This window comes from Nelusetta ayraudi, unplaced genomic scaffold (assembly GCF_046127955.1).
Source record: "Nelusetta ayraudi isolate G7.1 ecotype Tasmania unplaced genomic scaffold, CSIRO-AGI_Nayr_v1 ptg000018l, whole genome shotgun sequence".
NCBI lineage: Eukaryota > Metazoa > Chordata > Actinopteri > Tetraodontiformes > Monacanthidae > Nelusetta > Nelusetta ayraudi.
The window spans coordinates 3,201,060-3,224,037 of NW_027466068.1; the positions used below are offsets into that span (position 1 = coordinate 3,201,060).

The following is a 22,978-nucleotide window of genomic DNA, read 5'->3' on the forward strand; positions in this document are numbered from 1 at the left end:
AAGATAGAAGGTTATCTGGCCATTAGTTGAGCTAATTAGATTGACAAGTGGAGCCGCAACATGTTCTGTTTTTACTTGGAGGACATTAAAAAAAAAAATCCCATTATCTGCTTTGAGAATTGAGATTTTTTTTGTCTTTTTTCTTCCTGCCCCTCCCTCTCCCCACTCTATTCCCTTGAAAGACCACCAAGGAAGAACTCAAGGTATAGACGCCACTTCCACTTTTCCTCTGCATTGCAGCTAGAAAGTGACTGATCTCCTATTGACGCCATTTTCTGTGCTGAAGGAAACTTTTTCTTTCTTGACAGTTATGAGACTGAAAAAAGAAGGAAAAAAAAAAAATCTATGTCTAAGAAATAACAGCTTGTCCGTTTTCACATTAAAAGTTAAGGCCCAGATGACAAGTTCATTTTTCTTGTCCTCCACCTGTCAGTTGAGTTTATCTAATTTTACTCCTTATTTTTTTTCACCCTGTACGTTTTTTTTTTGTGTAGTAGCCCGTCTGGTACGGACTGAATCAGTGCCATGCGACATCAACAACCCGCTCAGGTACACGGACCTGCACATCAGTCAGACACTCCCGAAAACCAACAAAATCAACAAGGTAAGTTGCAGAGTTCATTTACAATTCGGTGTGTGGCTCATCTTTTTTTGGGGGGGGGGATTCAGTTGGTTTCGTCCTGGTGACAACATCCTCAGCTTGTCTTTCAGACCCGGAATATTTTGCTGCTGATCTGACAGTTGGGGGAAATTTCATCACATGGTTCCCAACTCCCAATGTTCACTTTTGATTCTTTATTTGATTTAGATGTCAGGAATTATAAAACAAGATTTTATTGGAAGATTTTGTTTTGTCTGCTTCATTTCATTTATTGATACTGCGGCAGCATCAAAATTCAGTGTGGCTAAATGTCTCACATCCTATGTCAAGTCCTGAACGAATCGGTTCAAACTCAAGAGTCATTTCACTGAATCGGGAGTCATGAAGTAGGAGAAAGATTTTACTGCAGTCGATGGAGTTGGGCGATGCAGGCAATCTGCCCTTTTGTTGCTTCTTTCAAATAAGTAGACCAACAGCCTACTATATATATGTGTAAGTGTGTATGTATATATATATATATATATATTATATAGTCACTATAGTCACTATGTATTGTGTTTGATGCTTTTGTTTGTCTCTTCTAAACTGCACTCACACTTTCATCAGGTTTTTCAAACATGTTCGTTGTAATGAGTTACGGTAGTTTGATTTGCTCTCCGCTGAGACAAACCACTGGTTTCCTCCGCAGCAATCAATTACAGACCTGAGATTTCCTGCCGTGAAACAATAAAAGACTGTATTTTCCTTTTTTACTTTCTTCCTGTCCTTTATCATTGCGCAGTGTGTTTGTGATTCATGTTGGAGACAAAACATAAAAAAAATACTAAGGCTCAGGGCTCCACTCTGAGGAGTTGTGCGCAACGTACTGTGTCCCCCCCGTGTCAGCAGCACAACGGGATTCCACTCTGCTCTCTGTGATGGATGAGTTCTGCCGGGCAGCTTTCACATCTCCGCCAGCTGATTCTCTTTTTTTTTCTAAGCCGTAAGAATCAATCCAGGAACTCACGGAGTCTCAGCAATTCAGGGAGCTGAATGAACAAAGCAGAATTGTTGTAAATTGTTGTAAAAATGCCTGTGACCGTGTGTTGCAGGATCACATCGCTGCGCCGTATCAGCCCGACTCCAGCAGCAACCCCTCCTCGACCACCTCCTCCACCCCCTCCTCTCCGGCCCCGCCCCTGCCCAGCAGTGCCACGCCCCCCTCGCCGCTGCACCCCTCGCCGCAGTCGGCACGGCAACAGAAGCAGTTTAACCTGACAGGTGCACACACACACACACACACAAACACACACACACATGCGCGCGCACACACAAACATACACACACACATACACACACACACACACACACACAGACTATCCACAACTGTATGTTTTAGCCTGTGAAGCAAACTGAAGGAATAAAGTGTGAGCTGTCACTGTTACTGTTGGAAAACACAGATGAGTGAATTTTTCACGATAGAATAGAATAGAATAGAATAGAATGGAATAGACTTTTATTGTCATTGTGACATGCACAATGAACCTAAAAACATAGATCAGATCTAATTAAACCATAATACATTATACGTTATAAATAAGGTGTACATTGTCTTTCTTTTGTTTGTTTTCATTAGCATTAACAGTAAATGAATTACACTGTGCGTTCCGAGAGGCAACAAACTTGAATTGATGATGATGACACTGAAGCTCCATTCATGATGGACTCTGCACTGACGCTCTGCCTTGTTCTCATCCTGCAGCTTCCAGTTATTTCAAATACAAGCAGCAGTTCATCTTTCCAGGTGAGTTCTTGTTCATCAAGGATGGAGACAATCAGAGAGAAGAGAGACATAAGACTACATAAGACTTTGTTTACATGCGGAGCTTAATTGGACTAATCTAATAATTTGGTTTTTTTTCGTCTAATCGGAATTCTCTCCATGTATACATGCAGCTGAGAAAATTGAATTATTGATGGGGACGTGTCCGCCTCTCTCACACTGAGGGCAATATGAGTATTTTCAGCGTGTTAACTTCCGGGTAATCTCTCGTCGCACAATAGCAAAACAACTGGAGCGCGGTACAACACCGGTGTAATGTCCGTACTGGTCTTCAATTTAATGAGTTCCCTCACCAAACAGCTACAAATGTACTGCGCCGCCATCAGCGGCTTGGTCAGAAATTCAGAAACATACACAACATTTTACTGGCGATTTTACTGTCGAAGCCCACGTCTACCACAGCGAATATACTCTTGTAGTGAGCGCAATCCATAAGCTGTCTACATCTGTGAGCTACCGAGACTCACAGCAAACCCGCGTTTCTTCAAGTATTAGGAAATGAAGTTAGCATTCAGGTAACCTTTTGATCTGGGCTTCCTGAGACAAATGGTTTCCCTCGGCTATCATGTTTCCTTTACTTACAATAAAATCGCCAGTAATGTGTATGTATGTGAATTTTTGATGATCTGCTAGTGGCGGCGCAGCAGCTGTTTGGTGAGGAAACCAATGGCGATTTGGAGAGGCAGACAACAACGGCGTGTGCTGTTGGAGGGCTACGACAAAAGCATGTCTTTGATTCTACACTTTGTGCCGTCACCATGGTGAGAGATCTGGACCCTTCGTTCTTGGTGCATTATGGGTTCGGAAGACTTTGAAGGCTTTGGGAGAGGGTTTGTAATTGTAGTGTCTGGAGCTTCAGTAAAGGCAATAAAACGTATCTACCGACTTCTTTTATTGTGTTGAACTCTTTGTGTTCAAAGAGTTTTGAACTTTTGTCCAGTTTTTGTCCAGTTACACTCTGGCCCTATTTGCACGTTGTCATTTCATGCGTTTTTCGTATTCCGATCGGCAAAAATCACACAAAGTAACCAAGTGGAAACAGTCCAAATCCGTTTTGTCATCCGATGACTCAAACCACCTCAAGGAGGTGGTTTCGACGCTTCGTTTCGCATAGCATAGCATTCCTCACGGACGTGTGAACAAAGTGTGATCTCAGTCCACATTAACGACCGCCTACTCCACTCACCTCTCCCGTGTACGTACTTGGTCGGCGCCCCACCTCCCGGCGTCGTCATTATAAAGTTATAAACAAGAAGTGAAAACAAATCATTTTTGTTAGACTCTTTTATTAGGATGCTAATAAATTTCATTCCGCATTAGCGTATTTTGTCAGTGGAGCAGCGGTCGTAGTTTCCCACATATGAGATTTAATGTGCGACGTTGCATCCGAAAATTTGCCAGCCACTGTTGATCCGAAGATGAAGTCATCGCCACTCTGTCCCACCAGTCGTTACTCCTCGTTCCGATCCATACGAGCTGCAGTAGAATTAAAACGAGTGACTTGATATAGTCCGCAAACAGGAAGTTGATTCTTATTCGTTTTCAGGTGAAACTAGCCGTAGTTTGCGCTTTACCGCCCCTAGTGATTAAAAATGCACTAATGCGATCACAAGTGGCACGCTCGAGACGCATGTTAATGCTATGTGCGAACAGATTGTGCAACAGAATCAAGACGTGTACTTCGTGAAACAATCCCCCAAAACAGTTGCAAGTGACCAAGTGCAAACAGGGCCTCTGACTAAGGCGTACACATGGTGGAGAAATTTGAATTTCAATCGCATTATCTGGGTGTCACAATCGGAGTTCTCCGATTCCAATCAGCGTTCTCAAACTCCGATGATAGTCGAACTAACGCATTTACATGCACGTGAGTTGTCCGATCCTAGTCGGACTAAGGCAGTAATTCGGTTTTCTCGAGTGTCATGTAAACGTAGTGATAGAGACAATCGGTCGTCTTCACCGTCTTCTGATTGATTCCCTCAGACCTGAACAACACCTGCTGTCTATCTGCAGATGTTGCTCCGGAGGCTCCGCCCAGCCGAGCACCGCAGGTCGTCCTGCATCCCGTCCTGTCGGAGTCGGGGTGAGTGGGACCCTCCGCCTCACTCTGTCTCTCACTGTGTCTCACTCCGCCTCGCCATCTGTCTCACTCCGCCTCATTCTGTCTCACCCTCTGTATTACTCTGCCTCACTCTCTGTGTCACTCCTCCTCACCCTCTGCCGCACTCTGTCTCACTCCGCCTTACCCTCTTGTCTCACCCTCTGTCTCACCCTGTGTCTCATGTCGCCTCACACTCTGTCTTACCCTCTGTTCACTCGGACAGTCCTCCAGTCCCTCCACCTCTAACTCCACCCTCCTCCTCCTCCTCTCCTCACTTCTCTACCCTTCCTTCCTGTCTGGGTCAAAGGTCAGAGGTCAGACTCACTGAAGCAGGGCAATCAGTCTGACAATGTCGGGGGTGGTCGTGGCTGACGTCACCTTGACCCTTGACCTTCACTTCATGGTACACTTGGAACGCCAAACGGATTTAGATTTATTGCGTCAGTCTGAGGCAGCGCTGCTGACGGAGCGGTAGACAGACGGAAGTGGGGGGTGGGGGGTGTACGGGCTCGTGGAGTGTAGAAGTGGGGGGTTGTGGTAGGGTGGAGGGCTGGGGGGGGGGCAGGATGCTCTTGACCCACATTAACCAGAGTCCAGCAGACGACGTCTCCCTGCGTTTCCTGCGGACGGCGAGGTCGATAGTGACCAGCCATCCGCAGGGTCTTAACGGTCAAATCGATGGAAAACAACGTCGCCGGCAATTTTCCAAATATCAACACGTTCCTTCAAATGTCCGATAGCAGCGCACACTAAAGGTCGAGACAGCACAAGACACACAGGCTCCATCACTGGAGTTCAATTCCCTCAGTGGCTGGAAAGAGCAAGTGTAAAAAAATGGCATAGGAGAATCAAAGAGGAGCAACGACCAAGAAACGATGGAGTTGTTGTCTTTTACACTGTGTGTGTGTGTGTGTGTGTGTGCGCGTGCGCATGTTTCTGTGTGTGTGTGTGTGTGTCCCTCTGTGTGTGTGTCTGTGCGCTGCTCCATTTCCATCAGGATCTTGTCGCTCTCTCGCTCTGATTGATTGTGCGACTCTTCGCTCTTTGTTTGTGTCACTGCTGATGCAGCAGGAAACGCTGGAGGCTGCGTTGGTTCGCTTGTCGTTGTCGTCACTGCTCACTCTGAATAAACGTGTGCGTTTGTGTGTGTGTGCATCTCCACTTGAAGGCCGTTCACACGATGGATTCTTGCACTACTGTGGCAACAACTGAAAAATGTTGATGGACTAATCTGACGAGAGACCCTCGAGCAGCTCTGACATCACTTCCTTTCTGTTGGATCTGCATCCGACAGTGCTTTATTGAGAAACATATTCCACCCACCCACCCACCCATCCATCCATCCATCCATCCATCCATCTATCCTCCATCTATCCATCCAACCATCATTCGTCCATCCTTTAATCATCCACCCACCCATCATCATCTATCCATCATCCTTCCATCCATCCATCCATGCATCCATCCATCTATCATCCATCCATCCATTCATCCACCATCATCATCTTCATCATCTTCATCATCCATCATCCATCCATCATCCATCCATCCATCCATCCATCCATCCAGACCACTAGGACAGACCAAATGATGACGACCAACGCAAATGGAATCACAACAACGAGATGCATCTGCAGTAAGATTTGCAAAAACCTGTGCGTTCTTAAGATACATCAGACCAAGATGAAGTGCTTGGTCCAGGAGCCTACAGTGCAGCGCACAGGGTCTGACCCTGGTGAGAGGCAGGGGGAGCCTGGCCTGGAATCACCCCACAGAGCCCATCACCTCCAAGCGGGTGAAATGGCCCCCAGGCAGCAACCGGAAAGAGTGGCAGCGGTTTGGAGAGGACACTGCCCAAATAATATCAAGCATGTGGAAGGGGGATGTCAACAGCCGCCTGCAAGCCATGTCTGCAGTAACTGTGAGCTACAGGGCAGAGCGCTTTGGACAAGAGAAAGAGATGACCAGTAAAGCACCTTACACCATGAGCAGAAGAGTGGGAATAATCCACCAGTTGCGACAGGAGCTCTGAGCCCTCCCAAAGCAGTACAAGAGTGCAGAGGAGGATGAGAAGCCACCACTTGCTGAGCTCCGTCACATGCTCAGTAGGAAACTCATGACACTGAGTAGAGCAGAGTGGCACAGGGAACAGGACTGGGAGAGAACAAGGAAGCACACTGCTTTTTTTAGCTAACCCCTTCCTTTTCACAAGGGAACGTTTTGTCAGCAAGCACAGTGGACGTCTCACTTCCTTCAAAGAGGAGGTAGACCATTTTCTCCATGCCACACTGCAGTATCCCATGAGAGATCAGGAGCTGGAACATCAGAGAGCTTTTCTGCACCAAACTGCGCTAAAAGTCAAGTTCGACCAGAGGGAGCCGAGCCTGAAAGAAAGTGCTACTTAGACAGACAATAAAATACGTAGACAATAAAAGAGAATAAAATAAAGTTCAATGAAAAGCTATTCTAAAATGGCTATTCTAAAAAGGTTGGTTTTTAAGCTTTGCTTAAAAGCATCGGTAGTCTGCAGGGCCCTCAGGTGGTCGGGGACGGCGTTCCACAGCCTCAGGGCTGCAGAGGTGAAGGCCTGGTCGCCCATGGTGCGGAGCTTGGTTCTGGGGGCTTGAAGGATGTTTGTGTTTGCAGATCGGAGGGTGCATGAAGAAGACTGGAGGATGAGAAGCTCCTTGAGGTATTTGGGGGTTTGTCCGTGGATGCACTGGTGAGTGAGGAGGATGACCTTGTATTGGATTCTGAAATCGACAGGGAGGCAGTGGAGGGATTTGAGAATGGGGGTGATGTGATCATGTTTGATCACATCACCAGTGATCACTCAGGATCCTGGCAGTGCTGTTTTGGATGTATTGCAGTCTCTGAATGCTTCTGCCAGAGATCCCGATGAGGAGTGCATTGCAATAATCCAACCTGGAGGAGACAAAGGCGTGGACGAGCTTCTCTGCATCTTCTTGGGGAGAGAGTCGGGCGGAGTTTTGCGATGTTTCTGATGTGGTAGAAAGCTGTCGTACAGAGGTGTTTGATGTGGGTATCAAAGGTGAGTTGAGGGTCAATTTTAACACCCAGGTTGATGACAGAGGCAGAAATATTTTGTCCAGAGAAGGTGATGCTGATGATGGCGGAGGAACGGAGCTGATGAAGGGTGCCAACAAGAATGACTTCTGTTTTGGAGCTGTTTAACTGGAGAAAATTGTGCCTCATCCATACTTCTATTTCCTCCAGCAGATGATCAGGGCGGATGCCGGCAGGGGTGTTGTGGACGTGGAAGTTGTCCGAAGGTAGAGTTGGGTGTCATCAGCATAGCAATGATAAGATAGCCCATGCTTGCTGATGACCTTGCCTAGGGGTAGCAAGTAAAGGGTGAAGACTGTTGGGCCCAATACGGAGCCCTGGGGGACACCACAGGGACCCTCTTTGCCCTCGCCATGAACATATTAGTTAAAGCTGCAGAGGTGGAGTGTAGAGGCCCCTCCCCATCGGAGCCTACATGGCCGACCATCACAGTCACCACATCCTCTGTACCAGGCAGCAGATGGATACTCCAAGGACTGGAGAAGCTTATCAAGTGGGCGAAAATTAGTTTCAAGCCAACTAAATCCAGGTTGTTTGTTCTGAGGAAAGGCAGTCTTTGACAAGTTCCACTTTGCCCTGGAGTTCGGTAAAACTCTTTGACCAAAGCCTCAGAGACAGCACTGCCATCCAGATGACCTTCAAGGAGCTAGACAACTGGCTCAGCAGAGTGGACAAGTCAGGACTGCCAGGAAAGTTTAATTCCTCGATCTACCAACATGGAATTCTGCCTCACGTTCTCTGGCCTCTGCTGGTTTATGATGTTCCTATTACATCAGTGGAATCAATGGAGTGGAAGATCAGCCCATACCTCCGGAGGTGGCTTGGCTTACCACGGAGCCTAAACAGCACAGCTCAGAACGGAGGAATAACATCCTGCAGCTCAGTTGACAGTGCCTTGGGAGGACCGGATTGAGGAGGCTTTCGAAAGAAAGTATGCCAAATATCAGGACCTCGTGGAAGAATGTCGGAGACAGGGTTGGCAAGCCAGCTTTCATTCAGTAGAAGTAGGTTGCAGAGGCTTTGCAGGTCACTCACTACAAAGACTCTATACTGTGCTGGGCATAAGTGGGCCTGCAAAGAGGACAGCCATCAAGGTTGCAACCGACGCAGCCGAGAGAGCTTCCAGATGGCTGTGGATAAAGAGGGGTGATCCGTGGGCTAACCCTGCTGGGACGCAAGCCAGGGTCTGATCAACACTGGCTGGGTCGCCTGGGTGAGTGTGTATGATGTTATGAGACCCGAAACACCCAATGAATCCAGGATACATCACTGATGATGTGTCCCAGCACATCCATAGGATGTATCTTTCACCTGGACTGTGGGTGGAAGCAAGATAACAATGTAGATACTGGAAGAACATTAAACTCCACACTGAAAGGCCCCAGAATCAAACCCAAACCTTCTAGCTGTGAGTTGACAGTGCAAAGCTAAGCTAACCACTGCACCAGTGTTGCCATTCATAGTTGACATGTTTCCATCGACTGATGGTGATGTTACACAGCTGAGCTGCTTAGAGATGTTTCTCCAACTAGGTGGATGGAACTTCTTGTCATTTTTCCAGATGGGAAGACAAATATCCTCAGTGTCCTGGAGTAATTCTCCTTGACTCCTTACACCGACCGCTGTTTCAAACATTTATTAAAACTCCTCCCCCTCCTCCATCTTTCCTCCTTCTCCTCCATCTTCCCTCCTACCCCTTCCCCCCTTCCTCCTCCTATCTCCCACCACCCCCCCTTACTCCAGGGTCATGGGGGGTCAGTTTTAGTGTGTCAAAGTCAACTTCCTTATTAGAGGTGTTGATCAGCCTGCTGAAGGTTATTTTATCCCGTCTAGTCTTTTAGCAGCAGCAGAAGATTTCAGACTCTCTTCAAACAGTCGGGACGGGAGAGGTCACACTGGCTTTGCCTCCACAAAGCCGCTGATGTGGCCGAAAGGAGAGGAGGAGCCTTTCGTGCAACCGATTTTGTGTGTGTGCGTGTGTGTGTGTGTGTGTGTGTGTTTTAATTAGATTTGATTTTACTTTGACGGCAGCATCAGGCATCAGTGCTGAGGGATGGCTCAGGCCTGAACAAGAGCTCAGGGTGTCAGTGCAAAATCTAAAATTAGGGTTGGAAAAAGGCGGTGGTGACTGGGGGTGTTTAGGAGTGTTGTGTTTTGTTGTGTTTTTGTCCATTTTTATGTTAAAGTGCGTCACAAACAGGCGCCGTGGTTCCATCAGGTTCACCGAGATGCTGCAATTTTCTACCATTTATGCCGTTATTTGCCTTTGAACTCTCCATTCTTTCATCCCCGACCCACCCATCCACTATATTCAGTCTCTTTTCCGTTATGTACACCTGCCTGAAAAGACATCAGCAATTAACAGAAAAAAATTGTACACAACAGGTGTGTCTTGAACCAGGAGAGTAAATCTGCCAGGCATCATATCAGAGAAACGCTGACACACTGCCTGAATATACAGCAATGGAAACATGATTTCAACAAAAGTGCTACTTTTTCTTCTTCTTCTTCTTCTTCTTCTTCTTCTTCTTCTTCTTCTTCTTCTTCTTCTCAGGAATGAAGGCAATCCTTTACTTCAGATCGAAGTGGAGACTACGTCAGACGTGAGTGCAGCTGATTGGCCCCATGTAACTCCTGTTGTGACTTCTACATGAATGTGTGAACTGTAATCTGTCATCTCCAAGTGTTTTTTTTTATCTGTTCGTGTGTGTGTGTGTGTGGAGGTGGGGGAAGGGGGACTGTCTCCAATATCTACATTCCGAGTGTAGTGGAATGAAAAAAAGAAATGAAAGTGCGCCGCACTCACATCTCTTATTGGTCTCATTTCGCTTTTTTTTTTCTTTCTCAAATTTGGCACGACCCTCTAAGGAGCCTTCAGGTGATTGTTGACGACAGCTGAGGAAGAGAAAGAAAAAAACACCACACATCTTTATCTCAGATTTATGCACATGATGAACAGGCAAATCTGAAGGGGGCGGGGCCAAAGTCTGTACCTTTGCGCTGGTACCATTTTTTGTAAAGGCCCAGTGTGTGGCATTTAAAGGGACCAATTGGCGTGCAATGGAATGGAAAACACATCTGTATGTTTTAGAGATGGTCTGTCGCAATGAAAGACTCTATAATCAGCAATAATAAGCGATATAATAAGCATTTCTTCACATAAGCAGTGGGTGGCGTTGCTGCTGCAGACATCGGAAAAGAAGAACATACATTACATTCGGGTCTTTCGCTCAGTCCCTCAATAACGTCTCTTGCCAAGCACTTTGTTTTCTCGATGACTAAATGTAACACACTGGCTCTTTAAATAATGTGTTTCATCTACATGAAACAGTGTAGAATGGTGCTTTCAGGACTGCAGTGCAACCAGTTTGTTTAGGTTCAGAAAATGGTTCATTCTTTCAATAATCAAATGCCTTTTTTTTTATTTGCGATCTAGGGAAAGTGCACAAAACTTGCTGCTGAAGTGCCAGACTCTGAGCACCTGACTAGTGTTTTATTATCTTGTGTACTTAACTTTACCTTAGCAAAGACCTCTTAGTTTTCCTCTTTGCTGTCTGACAGAACGAGGAGGCCAATGACGAGGACTCAGGCGACGAGTTTGAGGAGATGAACCTGTCGCTGCTGTCAGCCCGCAATTTCCCGCGCAAGGCCAGCCAGACCAGCATCTTTCTGCAGGAGTGGGACATCCCACTGGAGCAGCTGGAGATGGGCGAGATGATCGGAAAAGGCCGCTTCGGCCAGGTGTTCCACGGCCGCTGGCACGGCGAGGTGGCCATCCGCCTCATTGACATCGAGCGCGACAATGAGGATCAGCTGAAGGCCTTCAAGCGTGAGGTGATGGCCTACCGCAACACTCGGCACGAGAACGTGGTGCTGTTCATGGGGGCCTGCATGAGTCCGCCGCACCTGGCCATCATTACCAGGTGAGCAGACCGAATCCTGTGTCCTGACCTTGACATGAAGGATGAATTGGAAAAAGAAAAAGACAAAAAAAAGTCTATTGAAGCTTTCATCCAGCAGAAGCAACTGAAGCAGCAGTGAACATCACTTTGTTACTCTTAAAGGGTCCAGTTAAATCTGTTAAATCTGTGTCGTTTTATGTTACTGACACTCCAACTACCAAAAATGACAACTTGCATATTTGCAAATGGGCCGGCTTTGTCCACGCTGAAAGAGCTGTTGGGATTTTGCTCCACTTCCGACATCAGAAGTTGAGCTGATTATCATAGTGATGACCACTGTGCGGTGTTCCATGGATGGAGATGAGTGAGAGGGTGGGGGAGGGGGAAGAGTGAGAGGGTAGGAGAGTAGGGAAGAGTGAGAGTGTGGGGGAGGGGGAAGAGTGAGCGTATGGGGGGGAGTGAGAGGGTAGGGGAGGGGGTAGAGTGAGAGGTTGGGGCAGTGGGAGGTGTGAGAGGATGGGAGAAAGGAAAGGTGAACAGGTTGTGGGAGGGACAAGAGTAAGAGGGTGGGGGAGTGGAAAATTGAGAGGATGGGGGGAGACTGAGATGGTGGGGGAGGGGCAAAGACTGAGAGGGTGGAAGAAGGGGAAGAGTGAGGGGTTGCGGGAGGGGGCAGGAGTGAGAGGGTGCACGGCTGAAAGTATGTTGGTTTGTTGACCAAAATAAATGTTTATTACCAGACGAGAGCTCAACTAGACAGACTAGAATAGAGCCCTTTTAAATATATAGTTTAGCAATTAATCAAGTTTGATCTGTGCGTTAAAAATTATTTTTCAGTTTGATGTAACATTCTGTATTGAAGTAAAGTCATTCTGATCTTGAGTGTCTTAATTGGGAGCCGAACAAACACAAAGACAGGATTTCTTTTTTGGTCTTCAGTAGTATTATTATTATTTCATTCTCCAAACACACGTCTAGACCCATTGGTGACACGGGCATGTTGTTGAATGAATCAATCCAAAGCAGCGATTTTCAGAGTTGCGACGATAACATTGTAGGGCAGCCGTGGCAGTGCATATATTGGGGTGTTGCTGGTCACATTGTTGTGACTGGAAAGTGACTGAATGAGGCTTAAAGGTCGACTGCTGGTCCTGGAACTTCCTATGGGCTGAGCAGTCCAGAGTTGCTGGCAACCAGGGCTTGCTGAGGTCATGATAAGAACAACCTGCCTGTTATTGAATGAAGCACCCGTCATTGTCTCACTGCAGTACGACTGACGACAGCCAGTTCACTCAACTGGTATTACTTTCTTTCCAAGGACGAGTTTGCACGTGTTCTGGCTTTTCGCAACAATAAGAGACATAAAGCCCTCAATGTTGAAATAAGAACTAATCATTTTAAAGGAATGCCGCTCTCTTGTTAAGTTGCCTCGGCTAATAGCACTGAATGTTGGTGGTTCAGTGTCGGCGTGAACAAAAGGACAGCTCGCGGCTTCTTCTCTCGTCTCGTCTTTGCTTTCAGTCTCGCCGGATCATTCCTGCGTTTTCACATAAAGAATTAAAGTTTTATAAACTTATAAATGAACTTCTTAAATCTTCTGTCTGACCGAAAAAAAGACATATTGCGACTTGTTCATCTTTGTCGGTAGGTGATGCAGGAGTTTGAAAAAAAAAGGGAAATTGAGTGATGTTTCGTTCCCGCTGCCTACACTTTCATAAATATCATTCTGGCTGATTGATTGAGCTGCGTGATTGCAGCCGACGTCGTGGTCGTGCGCGAAGTTCTAGCTGCCTCTCAGCAACTCCTCCTCGCTGCTGCTGTTTGCTGATCATCACTGCAAATGTCAGCGCAACAAGTCGCTTTGTTATCGACTGATTCCCTCCTCTTTCCTGCTGGCAGCTTGAAAAAAAAAAGGCAATCAGCCTCAAGTGCTATGCAGAAACGTGACTTAATGGTGAACATAATGGTTTCTGTTTTATTTATTTATTCATTTTTCATTATTGGGAATATAAATACTTTTTTTATCCATTGTTTTAAATATTATAAGTGATCATTAATCAATTCTGAGAAGCAGCAGGAGAACAGGGTTGTCTGATATTCCAGTGGAAGCTTTTCATTTTATCACACGAGCCAACAGGTCGGCGGGAGGGAGTCAGTCCCTGTTCAGTCAGTGTTGAAGCTGAGTGTGTCTGAGTTGTTGGCTTCAGGACGTCAGTCGGTTCCCCGTGTGAGGCACCAGTCCAGACATGTGGCATCACCACGGTTTAGCCACCACCATGGTTGGCTGATTTGTATGCCGAAACCTCTAAAAAGACGAGGACTCACTCGGTGTGGAAAGAGTAGCTTTTTTGCAAAAAGAATCATTGCCAAGCTAGCTGCCTTTGGTGGGGTTAGCATGATGGCAAACAGTAGCAATGCTCAAGTTGTTAGTAAACTTACTTACTTACTTACTTCTTCTGCTGCATTAACCGGAGTCGGGTCGCGGGGGCAGCAGCCTCAATAGAGACCCCCAGACTTCCATGGCCCTAGTCACCTCCTCCAGCTCATCCAGTGGGACCCTAAGGCATTCCCTGGCCAGCTGAGAGACATAGTCTCTCCAGCGTGTCCTGGGTCTTCCTGAAGGCCTCCTCCTGGTGGGACATGCGCGGAACACCTCCCCAGGGAAGCGTTCAGGAGGCATCCGAAACAGATGCCCGAGCCACCTCAGCTGTCTCCTCTCGATGTGGAGGAGCAGCGGCTCTCCTCCAGGTTCCTCCCGGGTGACTGAGCTCCTCACCCTGTCCCTAAGGGTGTGCCCAGCCACCCTGTGGAGGAAACTTGTTTTTGCCGCTTGTATCCGCGATCTTGTTCTTTCGGTCATTACCCAAAGCTCATGACCATAGGTGAGGGTGGGAACGTAGATCGACTGGTAAATTGAGAGCTTTGCCTTTCGGCTTAGCTCCTTCTTCACAACGACAGACCGGTACAGCGACCACATTACTGCAGATGCCGCACCGATTCACCTATCGATCTCACGCTCCATCTTCCCCTCACTCGAGAACAAGACCCCGAGATACTTGAACTCCTCCACCTGAGGCAGGGTCTCTCCACCGACCCGGAGAGGGCAAACCACCTTTTTCCGGTCAAGAACCGTGGCCTTGGACTCGGAGGTGCTGATTCTCATCCCAGGCACTTCGCACTCGGAGGCAAACCGCCCCAGTGCATTGGAGGTCCTGGCCCGATGATTTTTGCATCTGCAAAAAGCAGAGACGTAATCATGTGTTTTCCAAACCGGACCCCCTCCGGCCCCTGGCTGCGCCTAGAAATTCTGTCCATGAACATAATGAACGGAACTGGTGACAGAGGGCAGCTTCGCTGGAGTCCAACATGCACTGGGGACAAGTCTGACTTACTGCCAGCAATGCGAACCAGACAATCATACAGGGACTGAACAGCCCTTAACAGAGGGCCCCAGATCCCATACTCCTGGAGCAAGATGCGAATAACCCACAAATGTACGGCCAAAGGACGAAACCTGGTTCGACCTTTGGCCGTATCCTCCTCTCCAGCACCCTGGAGTAGACTTTATCAGGGAGGCTGAGGAGTGTGATCCCTTTATAATTAGAGCACACCCTATGGTCCCCCTTCTTAAAAAGAGGAACCACCACCCCAGCCTGTCAGTCCAGAGGCACTGTCCCCAACCGCCAAGCGATGTTACAGAGACGTGTCAGCCACGACAGTCCCTGCACACCCAGAGACTTGAGGTATTCAGGGCGGATCTCATCCAACCCTGGAGCCTTTCCACAGAGAAGCTTTATTACCACCTCTTTGACTTCGGCTTGGGCGCCTCTGCCTCCTCAGCGGAAGATGTGACAGCAGGATTAAGGAAATCCTCGAAGTATTCCTTCCACCGCCGGACAACATCCCCAGACAAAGTCAACAGCTCCCCACCCGCACCATAAACAGTGTCGGTGTCAAACTGCTTCCCCCTCCTGAGGCGCCGGATGGTTTGCCAGAACTTCTTCGAGGCCGACCGAAAGTCCTCCTCCATGGCCTCCCCGAACTCCTCCCGAGCCCAAGTTTATGCCTTCACTGCTGCCCGAGCTGCAGCATGCTTGGCCTTCTGGTACTAATCAGCTGCTTCAGGGGTCCCACAAGCCAACATGGCTCGATAAGACTCCTTCTTCAGTTTGACGGCATCCCTTACTTCCGGTGTCCGGATTCGGGGGTTACCGCGACATGCTCCGAAGAGTAGCTGCGTTAACAATAGAGGTGGAGAACATGGTTCATTCGGACCATGTCTCCAACCTCCCCCAGGATCTGGAAGAAGCTCTCCTCGAGGTGGGAGTTGAAGACTGCACTGACAGAGGGCTCAACCAGACGTTCCAAACAGACCCTACAATACGCTTGGGCCTGCCGAGTCTCTGCCTGCCGAGGCTGTTCCTCCCGAACACTCCTCTCCAGGTCTCACTGTTGTTGCCCACATGTGCGTTGAAGTCCCCCAGCAGAACAATGGAGTCCTCGTGTGTGCAGCTGTTTTATTTACTAATAAAACAATGTACCTTTTTTCATGACCGGAAAAAGGTGGTTTGCCTTTTCCGGGTCGGTGGAGAGACCCTGTCTCAGGTGGAGGAGTTCAAGTGTCTCGGGGTCTTGTTCTCGAGTGAGGGGAAGATGGAGCGTGAGATCGACAGGTGGATCGGTGCGGCGTCTGCAGTGATGCGGTCGCTCTACCAGTCTATCGTGGTGAAGAAAGAGCTAATCCGAATGGCGAAGCTCTCGATTTACCGGTTGATCTACGTTCCCACCCTCACCTATGGTCATGAGCTTTGGGTAAAGACTAAAAGAACAAGATCGCAAATACAAGTGGCTGAAATGAGTTTCTTCCGGGTGGCTGGGCGCACCCTGATGCTGAATTCACATTGAATGCAGAGCGCAGTGACGACATTTTGGCTCGTCCAATAGGAGAGCAGCCAGTTCTGGGAAAAAAAAGTGCCCAGATGCAGAGCAGAGCAGGGCACCAGTGTTTTAAATAAGTGTTAAAACTTCTCTACATCGAACTGTGCCTGACAATATTTGATAATGCGGCAGAAGAAGTAAGAAAACAATGTTGTTGTTTTTTTCCTGAGCAGATCAATGTACTGGGCCACTGGATCTGCTGTCCATACAAAAAAAAAGTTGTTACCATTAGAGGATGAACAAGAACAGTTTTTGCTTTGTTTTTTGAAACTTTCCGAAAAGTTTTCTGCTAATTGGCCAATTAAGAAAAGGCAACCATTCTGAAGTACATTTTTATGAGGAGTAATAATCGACTTAATTATGATAAAATATGTTTAATAAATGCCAAACATATTATAGTACACAATCAAATCTCCAGGGGACTAATTACCCAAGATTATGTTGTCTGCAGTTTATCGGCTTCATTGCAGTTATGCAGTTATTTTCTGACTGCTGCTTGTTGGTTAAAATTGCTTTCAGTTGTTTCTCAATTATTGCGCCGTGAGCTGTTTTGCCAATTGCTTTGACGTAAACATTTAGCAGCTTCAAAATATGAGTGTTGTCTGATCACTGCCGCATTGCTGCCAAGGAGAGTTATGTTAGAATGTTAAACTCATTCATGCGCTATCCGCTCAACGTGCCACAACGTGGCAAGTGAAGTATACGAAGTGGAAAAGTGCCGCCACATAAAAAAGGACAAAATGAAAAGAAGGATTTTAGAGTAAAAATGTATTTAATGTACAGAATAAATGAAATATATCGGATGAAACAAAACTAATATAGAACTTGCAGACACACTGTGGGAACTCTTGGACTGAGCCATCAGAAAGTGCAGCAGAACGGCGTAGTGACAGTGGATGCTTTTAAAAGCCGACTCAAATTGTTTGCTGGGAGTCCGGGGCATTTAAACTTTGACCAAGAGTTGTTTTTTATTTGCACTCACAGCGCTGAGCTGCTGAGTTTGTCAAACCTTTTGTCGGCACATTAATGAAATCTCGGCCTTGTATGTGTTCCTTTTCCCCCCTCTCCCTTTCTCCAGCCTGTGCAAGGGCAGAACGCTTTATTCTGTGGTGCGGGATGCCAAGGTTGCCCTGGATGTTAACAAGACCAGGCAGATCGCACAGGAGATGGTCAAGGTAAAACCACTCACCGCTGATTCCAGACAACACTTCATATTGCAAGAGGGACAAAAATGCACTGGAAAAAACAAGCACGTCTCTCCCTATGTGTGTGTGTATCCTTAGGGGATGGGCTACCTCCACGCCAAGGGGATTCTACACAAAGACATGAAGTCCAAGAACGTGTTCTACGACAACGGAAAAGTTGTCATCACCGACTTTGGACTCTTCACCATATCGGGGGTTTTACAGGCTGGCAGGTATTTATGGTCGAAAGTAAAATACGAATAAGTCATTTTGTCAACAGCAGGCATCTGAATTGAATTCAAGAGAAGAAAGATGGACTGTCCTTTTAACCTTGTTTGCAATATCAATCAATCAACCAATATAATTAAAACAAATAGAATAGAATGCCTTTATTAATCCCACATTGTGGAAATTTACATAATTACAGCATGACTATAGTGCAAAGAAAATAAAAAATATATCAGTTTAAAAAGAAATAAACTCAGCTAAAATTAAATGAAATGAAATAGGAAAAAATAAAATAAGAAAGAAAGAAAGCAAACCAGATATTTATATCTCATGGTCAGTTGGACTATTGACAAGTTATCTACATTATTTTGACAGATAAATGTTTTTTGCACTTTGTGAAGATGTAAGTGGTTGAGAAAAATGTTTTATTGCGTGCACTTGTACAGCCTGGTGGTTGCTGGCAAGAGTGACCTGTGGTAGCAGCTCCTTCTTGCACTGTGGGTGCAGCAGTAATATGGTTTTAGATCTTATTAAATCTTACGCAGGAGGTGCTAATATGTATTTTGTGTGGGAGCTCCGAAGTACTGGGGTGTTCACGAAAGGTCAACTGGTTCACAAACAGACTGACAGCAATCTGCCACTCCCCTCAAGATAAGATGGGAAATACGTTGTTAAGTTGATTTTACTTTACTTCAATATAAAACAGCATCTATTATTTGTCAAGATAAAAATGTTTAAATTCAATTTGCCCCTTTCTACCGCCATTGGAAAGAGGGTGGAATTGACTTTAATGCAAATTAAGTGGTGTCGGACTGAAGCAGGAAGAGCAGAGGCCGAAATCATATCTTTGGTGTCTTTGTGAGCCATCGAATCACTGCCCTACCAAACCGACCTTGTTAGAATCTCAAACAGTAAAATGGGGAAATCAGAGTGTCTGGCAACTTGAACTTGATGGCCAAACAAAAAAAACAGATACACAGAATAAAAATGTCCTGGCAGCTGGTCCCTTCACAGCTCTGCCTCTCTGAGACTTTACTTGATCAGCTGGGCCACCAGAAAGGTCCTAGCATCACGATCGAGCCCAGCAGTCACCCACTTTTCTTGTCCACGTTGTTTTTTTTTTTGTTTTTTGTTTTTTTTACAGCCGCAGGGAAGACAAGCTGAGGATCCCCAACGGCTGGCTCTGTCACCTGGCGCCCGAGCTGATCCAGCAGCTGGCGCCCGACACCGAGGAGGACAAGCTTCCTTTCTCCAAGCAGTCCGACGTCTTCGCTTTTGGGTGAGTAACGCCTGCCTGCTGGGACCTGGGACCCCCCACAACCACCACAACCCCATCCCACCCTGCCTGAATAGAATAGAATAGAATAGAATAGAATGCCTTTATTAAACCCATATTGGGGAAATGTATTGACAGAGAGAATATAGTGCAAAGAGAAGAAAAATCGTATTAACTGAGAAGAAATAAAGAAATAAAATAAAATATTTATAGGGTGAGACAGGAAAAAAAAAAACGCGCCAATCCAAGGCGATGCAGCTATTAGGACGGTAAATTGACTTTCATTAAGGTGTTTCCTCCGATCTCATTATAGATATCCACAATATTGGCAGTAATAACAGCAGATTAGCTTTAATTAATTAATCAATTAATTAATTTGGAAGGAGGGAAGCGTTGAGTGCCAGAAAAAAAGGGGTTTTATTTCGAACCAAAAAAAAGCAAACATACAACGAAAATAAATAAAATCCAACCTGGCATTTAGCTTAGCCTTGCATCAAGCTTAGCACGTCTCTCCTCTTCTCTGCCTCAAAAAAAGAACAAACATACAGCTTAGCCTCGCATCATGCTAGCACATCCCTGCTCTTCTCTTCACACCCCTAGGGCGCTGAGTGGGCTGCTTGTATACGTCAGCCCCTTAAAGACAATTGGGGCAAACCATTAAGGGGGGAACCTTAAAAAACCCCTAATAGTTCACCAGTGCCATTACAACAGTAATACACCAAACATGCCCTCTTCAGAACCGGAGAAAAGACGACCAGTGAGACGGGAAGTGGGGCTGTAACTATCCGGCGCGATGATAAAATGATGTGGATAAGAAAATGAGAGTTGCGGCGCTGGCACATGGCTCACGCCACACGTTTCCCCAAGCACGGCAGGACAGACATACAGTACATACAGTACATACAGTACATACAGTACATACATACATACAGTACATACATACATACAGTACATACATACGTGCAACAAAACAAATATGATCACAATAAAACCCTAATCCCACAATCCCTGTGTGTGCAGCTGTGTGTATGTGTGTGCACATGAAACAGTTCCTGTATTGCACAGTACGTGACGTCAAAACAAGTTCCTATCATGTTACATGAATGGCAATAAAGCGATTTGAATCCTTGAATCCTTTAAATCCTCTCTCGCTCTCTGTCTCTCTCTCTCTCTCTCTCTCTCTCACTCTTACCCTTGCTGGCGACACCACCTCGTTGTCGCGTTCTCCCCAGGTGAGATGGTGAGAAGGGGAGGGTTTTTTTTTTTTCCGCTCACCTTCTCACACTGCCCCAATAAACTGCCTTAAGTGTGTCAGGTCTGAACAGTTAAAGTGTAAGTACACCCCCTGGTCTTGGGGGACTGTGAATTAAAAAAATGCCTTGATTATGCGTGGGGCTCCAGCCCAGCGCTCAGCCACCACCCCACCCTCTATCAAGGCCTCCTTCCTGCCCTCCCTGCTACACACACAACGGGGGGAAAAAATCCGTGGCAGGGAGCGCAGTGCAGCGATACTGTACGAGTTAAGCTAATAAGGTAATGATGAGCGACTCGGACAGTAGCGCAGACACCTTCACAACAGAGAGGTCCTATGATGTGGAGGACTTATCTCCTCCAGAGTCTCCCAGCACAATGGGTGAATATTGTTCCAGGAGCTGACTGGCCCCAATGCATTATCATAGATTTGAGTTCCGAACCAAAATGGTTCCGTGAAATTTGAAACCGGAGCCGACTGGCTCTGAGCCATTATTATAGATATGAGTTCCGAACCAAATGATCCGGTGAATATTGTTCCCAGAGCTGACTGGCCCCGATGCATTATCATAGATTTGAGTTCCGGTCCCGACCAGTACCGTGACATACCAGCCCCATCCCCTGGAAAATCCTCAAATAAACTAAATTTGCATTGTAAAATAGAACACAGAATGTTGGTTTTTTTGTTTGTTTGTTTTTTTATTTTTCTCAGAAACAAAGATTTTAACTTTATCCTGCTTACGTGAGATTTATCGTTACATATGCTACAAAAACGGTAAAGTGCATGTATTACTTGACTTCGAAGAAATCCTTTACTAACAGGCAGTGGCGAGGGCAACATGCGAAATCACTTCCTGGTTTTGACATCTGCTGTAGCGAGGACAAGGAACTGTTCCGCTTTGCCTGCTCCTCATGGCACTCTCCGTCACGCAGTTTTCTTTTCAAGTCTTTGAACGATTCAGGCTATCTTTGTTGTTAACTGAATGTTGGCTACGGCTAGTACATTCACTGCCTTAACTAAAGTCACATTGGGCGGAGGAAGGGAAATGGGAGGGCTGGGGTGATTGACAGCTGTGACTGCCAATCGCCGGGTCCTCTCGGGTACTATGGGACCCGGATATTCACTGTCAGAGCTCCAAGTATCAAGAAAATCTCTGTCATTTCCGACCCGGACCCAGGCTCAGTTCTTGTGAAAGGAGCAAGATCCGAGCCGTGTTGGGTAGAGGAACGTCCGATTCCAACCCAGACCCAAACTCACTTCTTGTTAATGGACCCGAGATCCGAGCCTAAAAATAAATAAAATTTGTGCTAAGCTGACTGCAGTTTCCATCCTCACTATACCTCTCTATCTGCAACTCTCTCAATTCAAGCTACAGATAGCAGAATTGACAGACCTCTGCATTTATAGGAGGGGCGGGGCGAACATGACCGTTAAAAATGGCGGTTCCTGACAGTTTGTGACATCAGCTGCCTCCAATTACGTCAGCAGCCAGAATCAGTCAGCAACACTACTACATACCATAAAACATTGATTTTCAGCAGAAAAAAGTATTTTTTGGGTGCACACAAGCTTTGGCTCCCAAACATTTTCTGGAGGGCACTCCTGAGACCAATAACACACCCCTACCCCCACCCACACACACACACACAAACCCACACACACACACACACACGCCACTCACTGCCAAAAGCCATTGCAGTGTGTGCAGTTTATCTTACACACTATAATTAAACAGCAAAGGTTAGCAGCTCATTCAGAGATGGAGGTGTTGCTGGCAGTTTAAATTCACACGTGAAATATATTTCTCAAAGCTAAAGCAGGTTTGTATGTGCACACGGATGTGAGTGTTAGCGGCCAGATGGATGTAGCTAAACCAAGGTGAACCTCCCCCACATTCCCGATTTTTCTTCGTGCCCCAAGTTAATTAAAAATGCCCACAGCTCCTCCTCCTCCTCCTCTTCTCATTCACTGGTGGAGGTGGCCCTGCCGGTCAACTCCCTCACGATGATCAGATGGCCTCCCTCCCATTTTTCTTTCTTTTTTTTTGCCTCTATTTCACTCTCAAGTGGGAGGCAGAGTGCAGCAAAATGACCAGATGCTCTCTTAGCCCTTGTGTTACCTTGAGGTGACCCTCGTGGTTGCTTTACATATTCATCAACAATCAGATGTCCCCCACCACCACACACTCCCCACCCACACCCACCCTCCTTCTCTTCTCCGGGCACTGAGCTATTTTAAGGCTACTCCAGCACGGTGAGCAGGCGGAGGATGAAAATAAGGGCTTGTTGTGTATGCTAATCGTGCATGAGCCTTAATTTAAATGTGCCGTATTTAGCCCCCTGGAAGTTGCTATTTTAAACCTCAAGGTTGAGGACAAAAATCATCAGAAAGTTTCCCCTAACCTGCACAGAAAATTGACCTGTGGCCAGAAATGGTGTCGTCAGAAGAGAGATGAAGCAAAAGATGAAAGGTTCTGATGTGACAGCAGAGAGTTAGGAAACATCTCCAGCCAACATTCTACCTGCTGGTCTGCAGCAGCAGCAGCAGCAACCTTGTGTGTGAGCTGACAGATGAGCTGAAGGTGCAG

At 46.6% G+C, this 22,978-nt stretch overlaps 1 protein-coding gene across 4 annotated transcripts in view; it reads left to right on the forward strand.

Moving 5' to 3' along the window:
- Nucleotides 1-22,978, forward strand: part of ksr2 (kinase suppressor of ras 2) — a 116,873-nt gene that overhangs the window by 65,991 nt on the left and 27,904 nt on the right. For 3 of the 4 annotated variants that reach the window (XM_076025798.1, XM_076025797.1, XM_076025800.1), the window contains 10 exons: nt 183-203; nt 495-604; nt 1,693-1,861; nt 2,343-2,384; nt 4,437-4,506; nt 10,166-10,214; nt 11,173-11,534; nt 17,530-17,626; nt 17,735-17,868; nt 19,008-19,142. In XM_076025798.1, coding sequence (XP_075881913.1) covers nt 183-203; nt 495-604; nt 1,693-1,861; nt 2,343-2,384; nt 4,437-4,506; nt 10,166-10,214; nt 11,173-11,534; nt 17,530-17,626; nt 17,735-17,868; nt 19,008-19,142 — 1,189 coding nt within the window. The remainder of the gene's footprint in view (nt 1-182; nt 204-494; nt 605-1,692; nt 1,862-2,342; nt 2,385-4,436; nt 4,507-10,165; nt 10,215-11,172; nt 11,535-17,529; nt 17,627-17,734; nt 17,869-19,007; nt 19,143-22,978) is intronic. The other variant, XM_076025799.1, reaches the window with a different exon arrangement.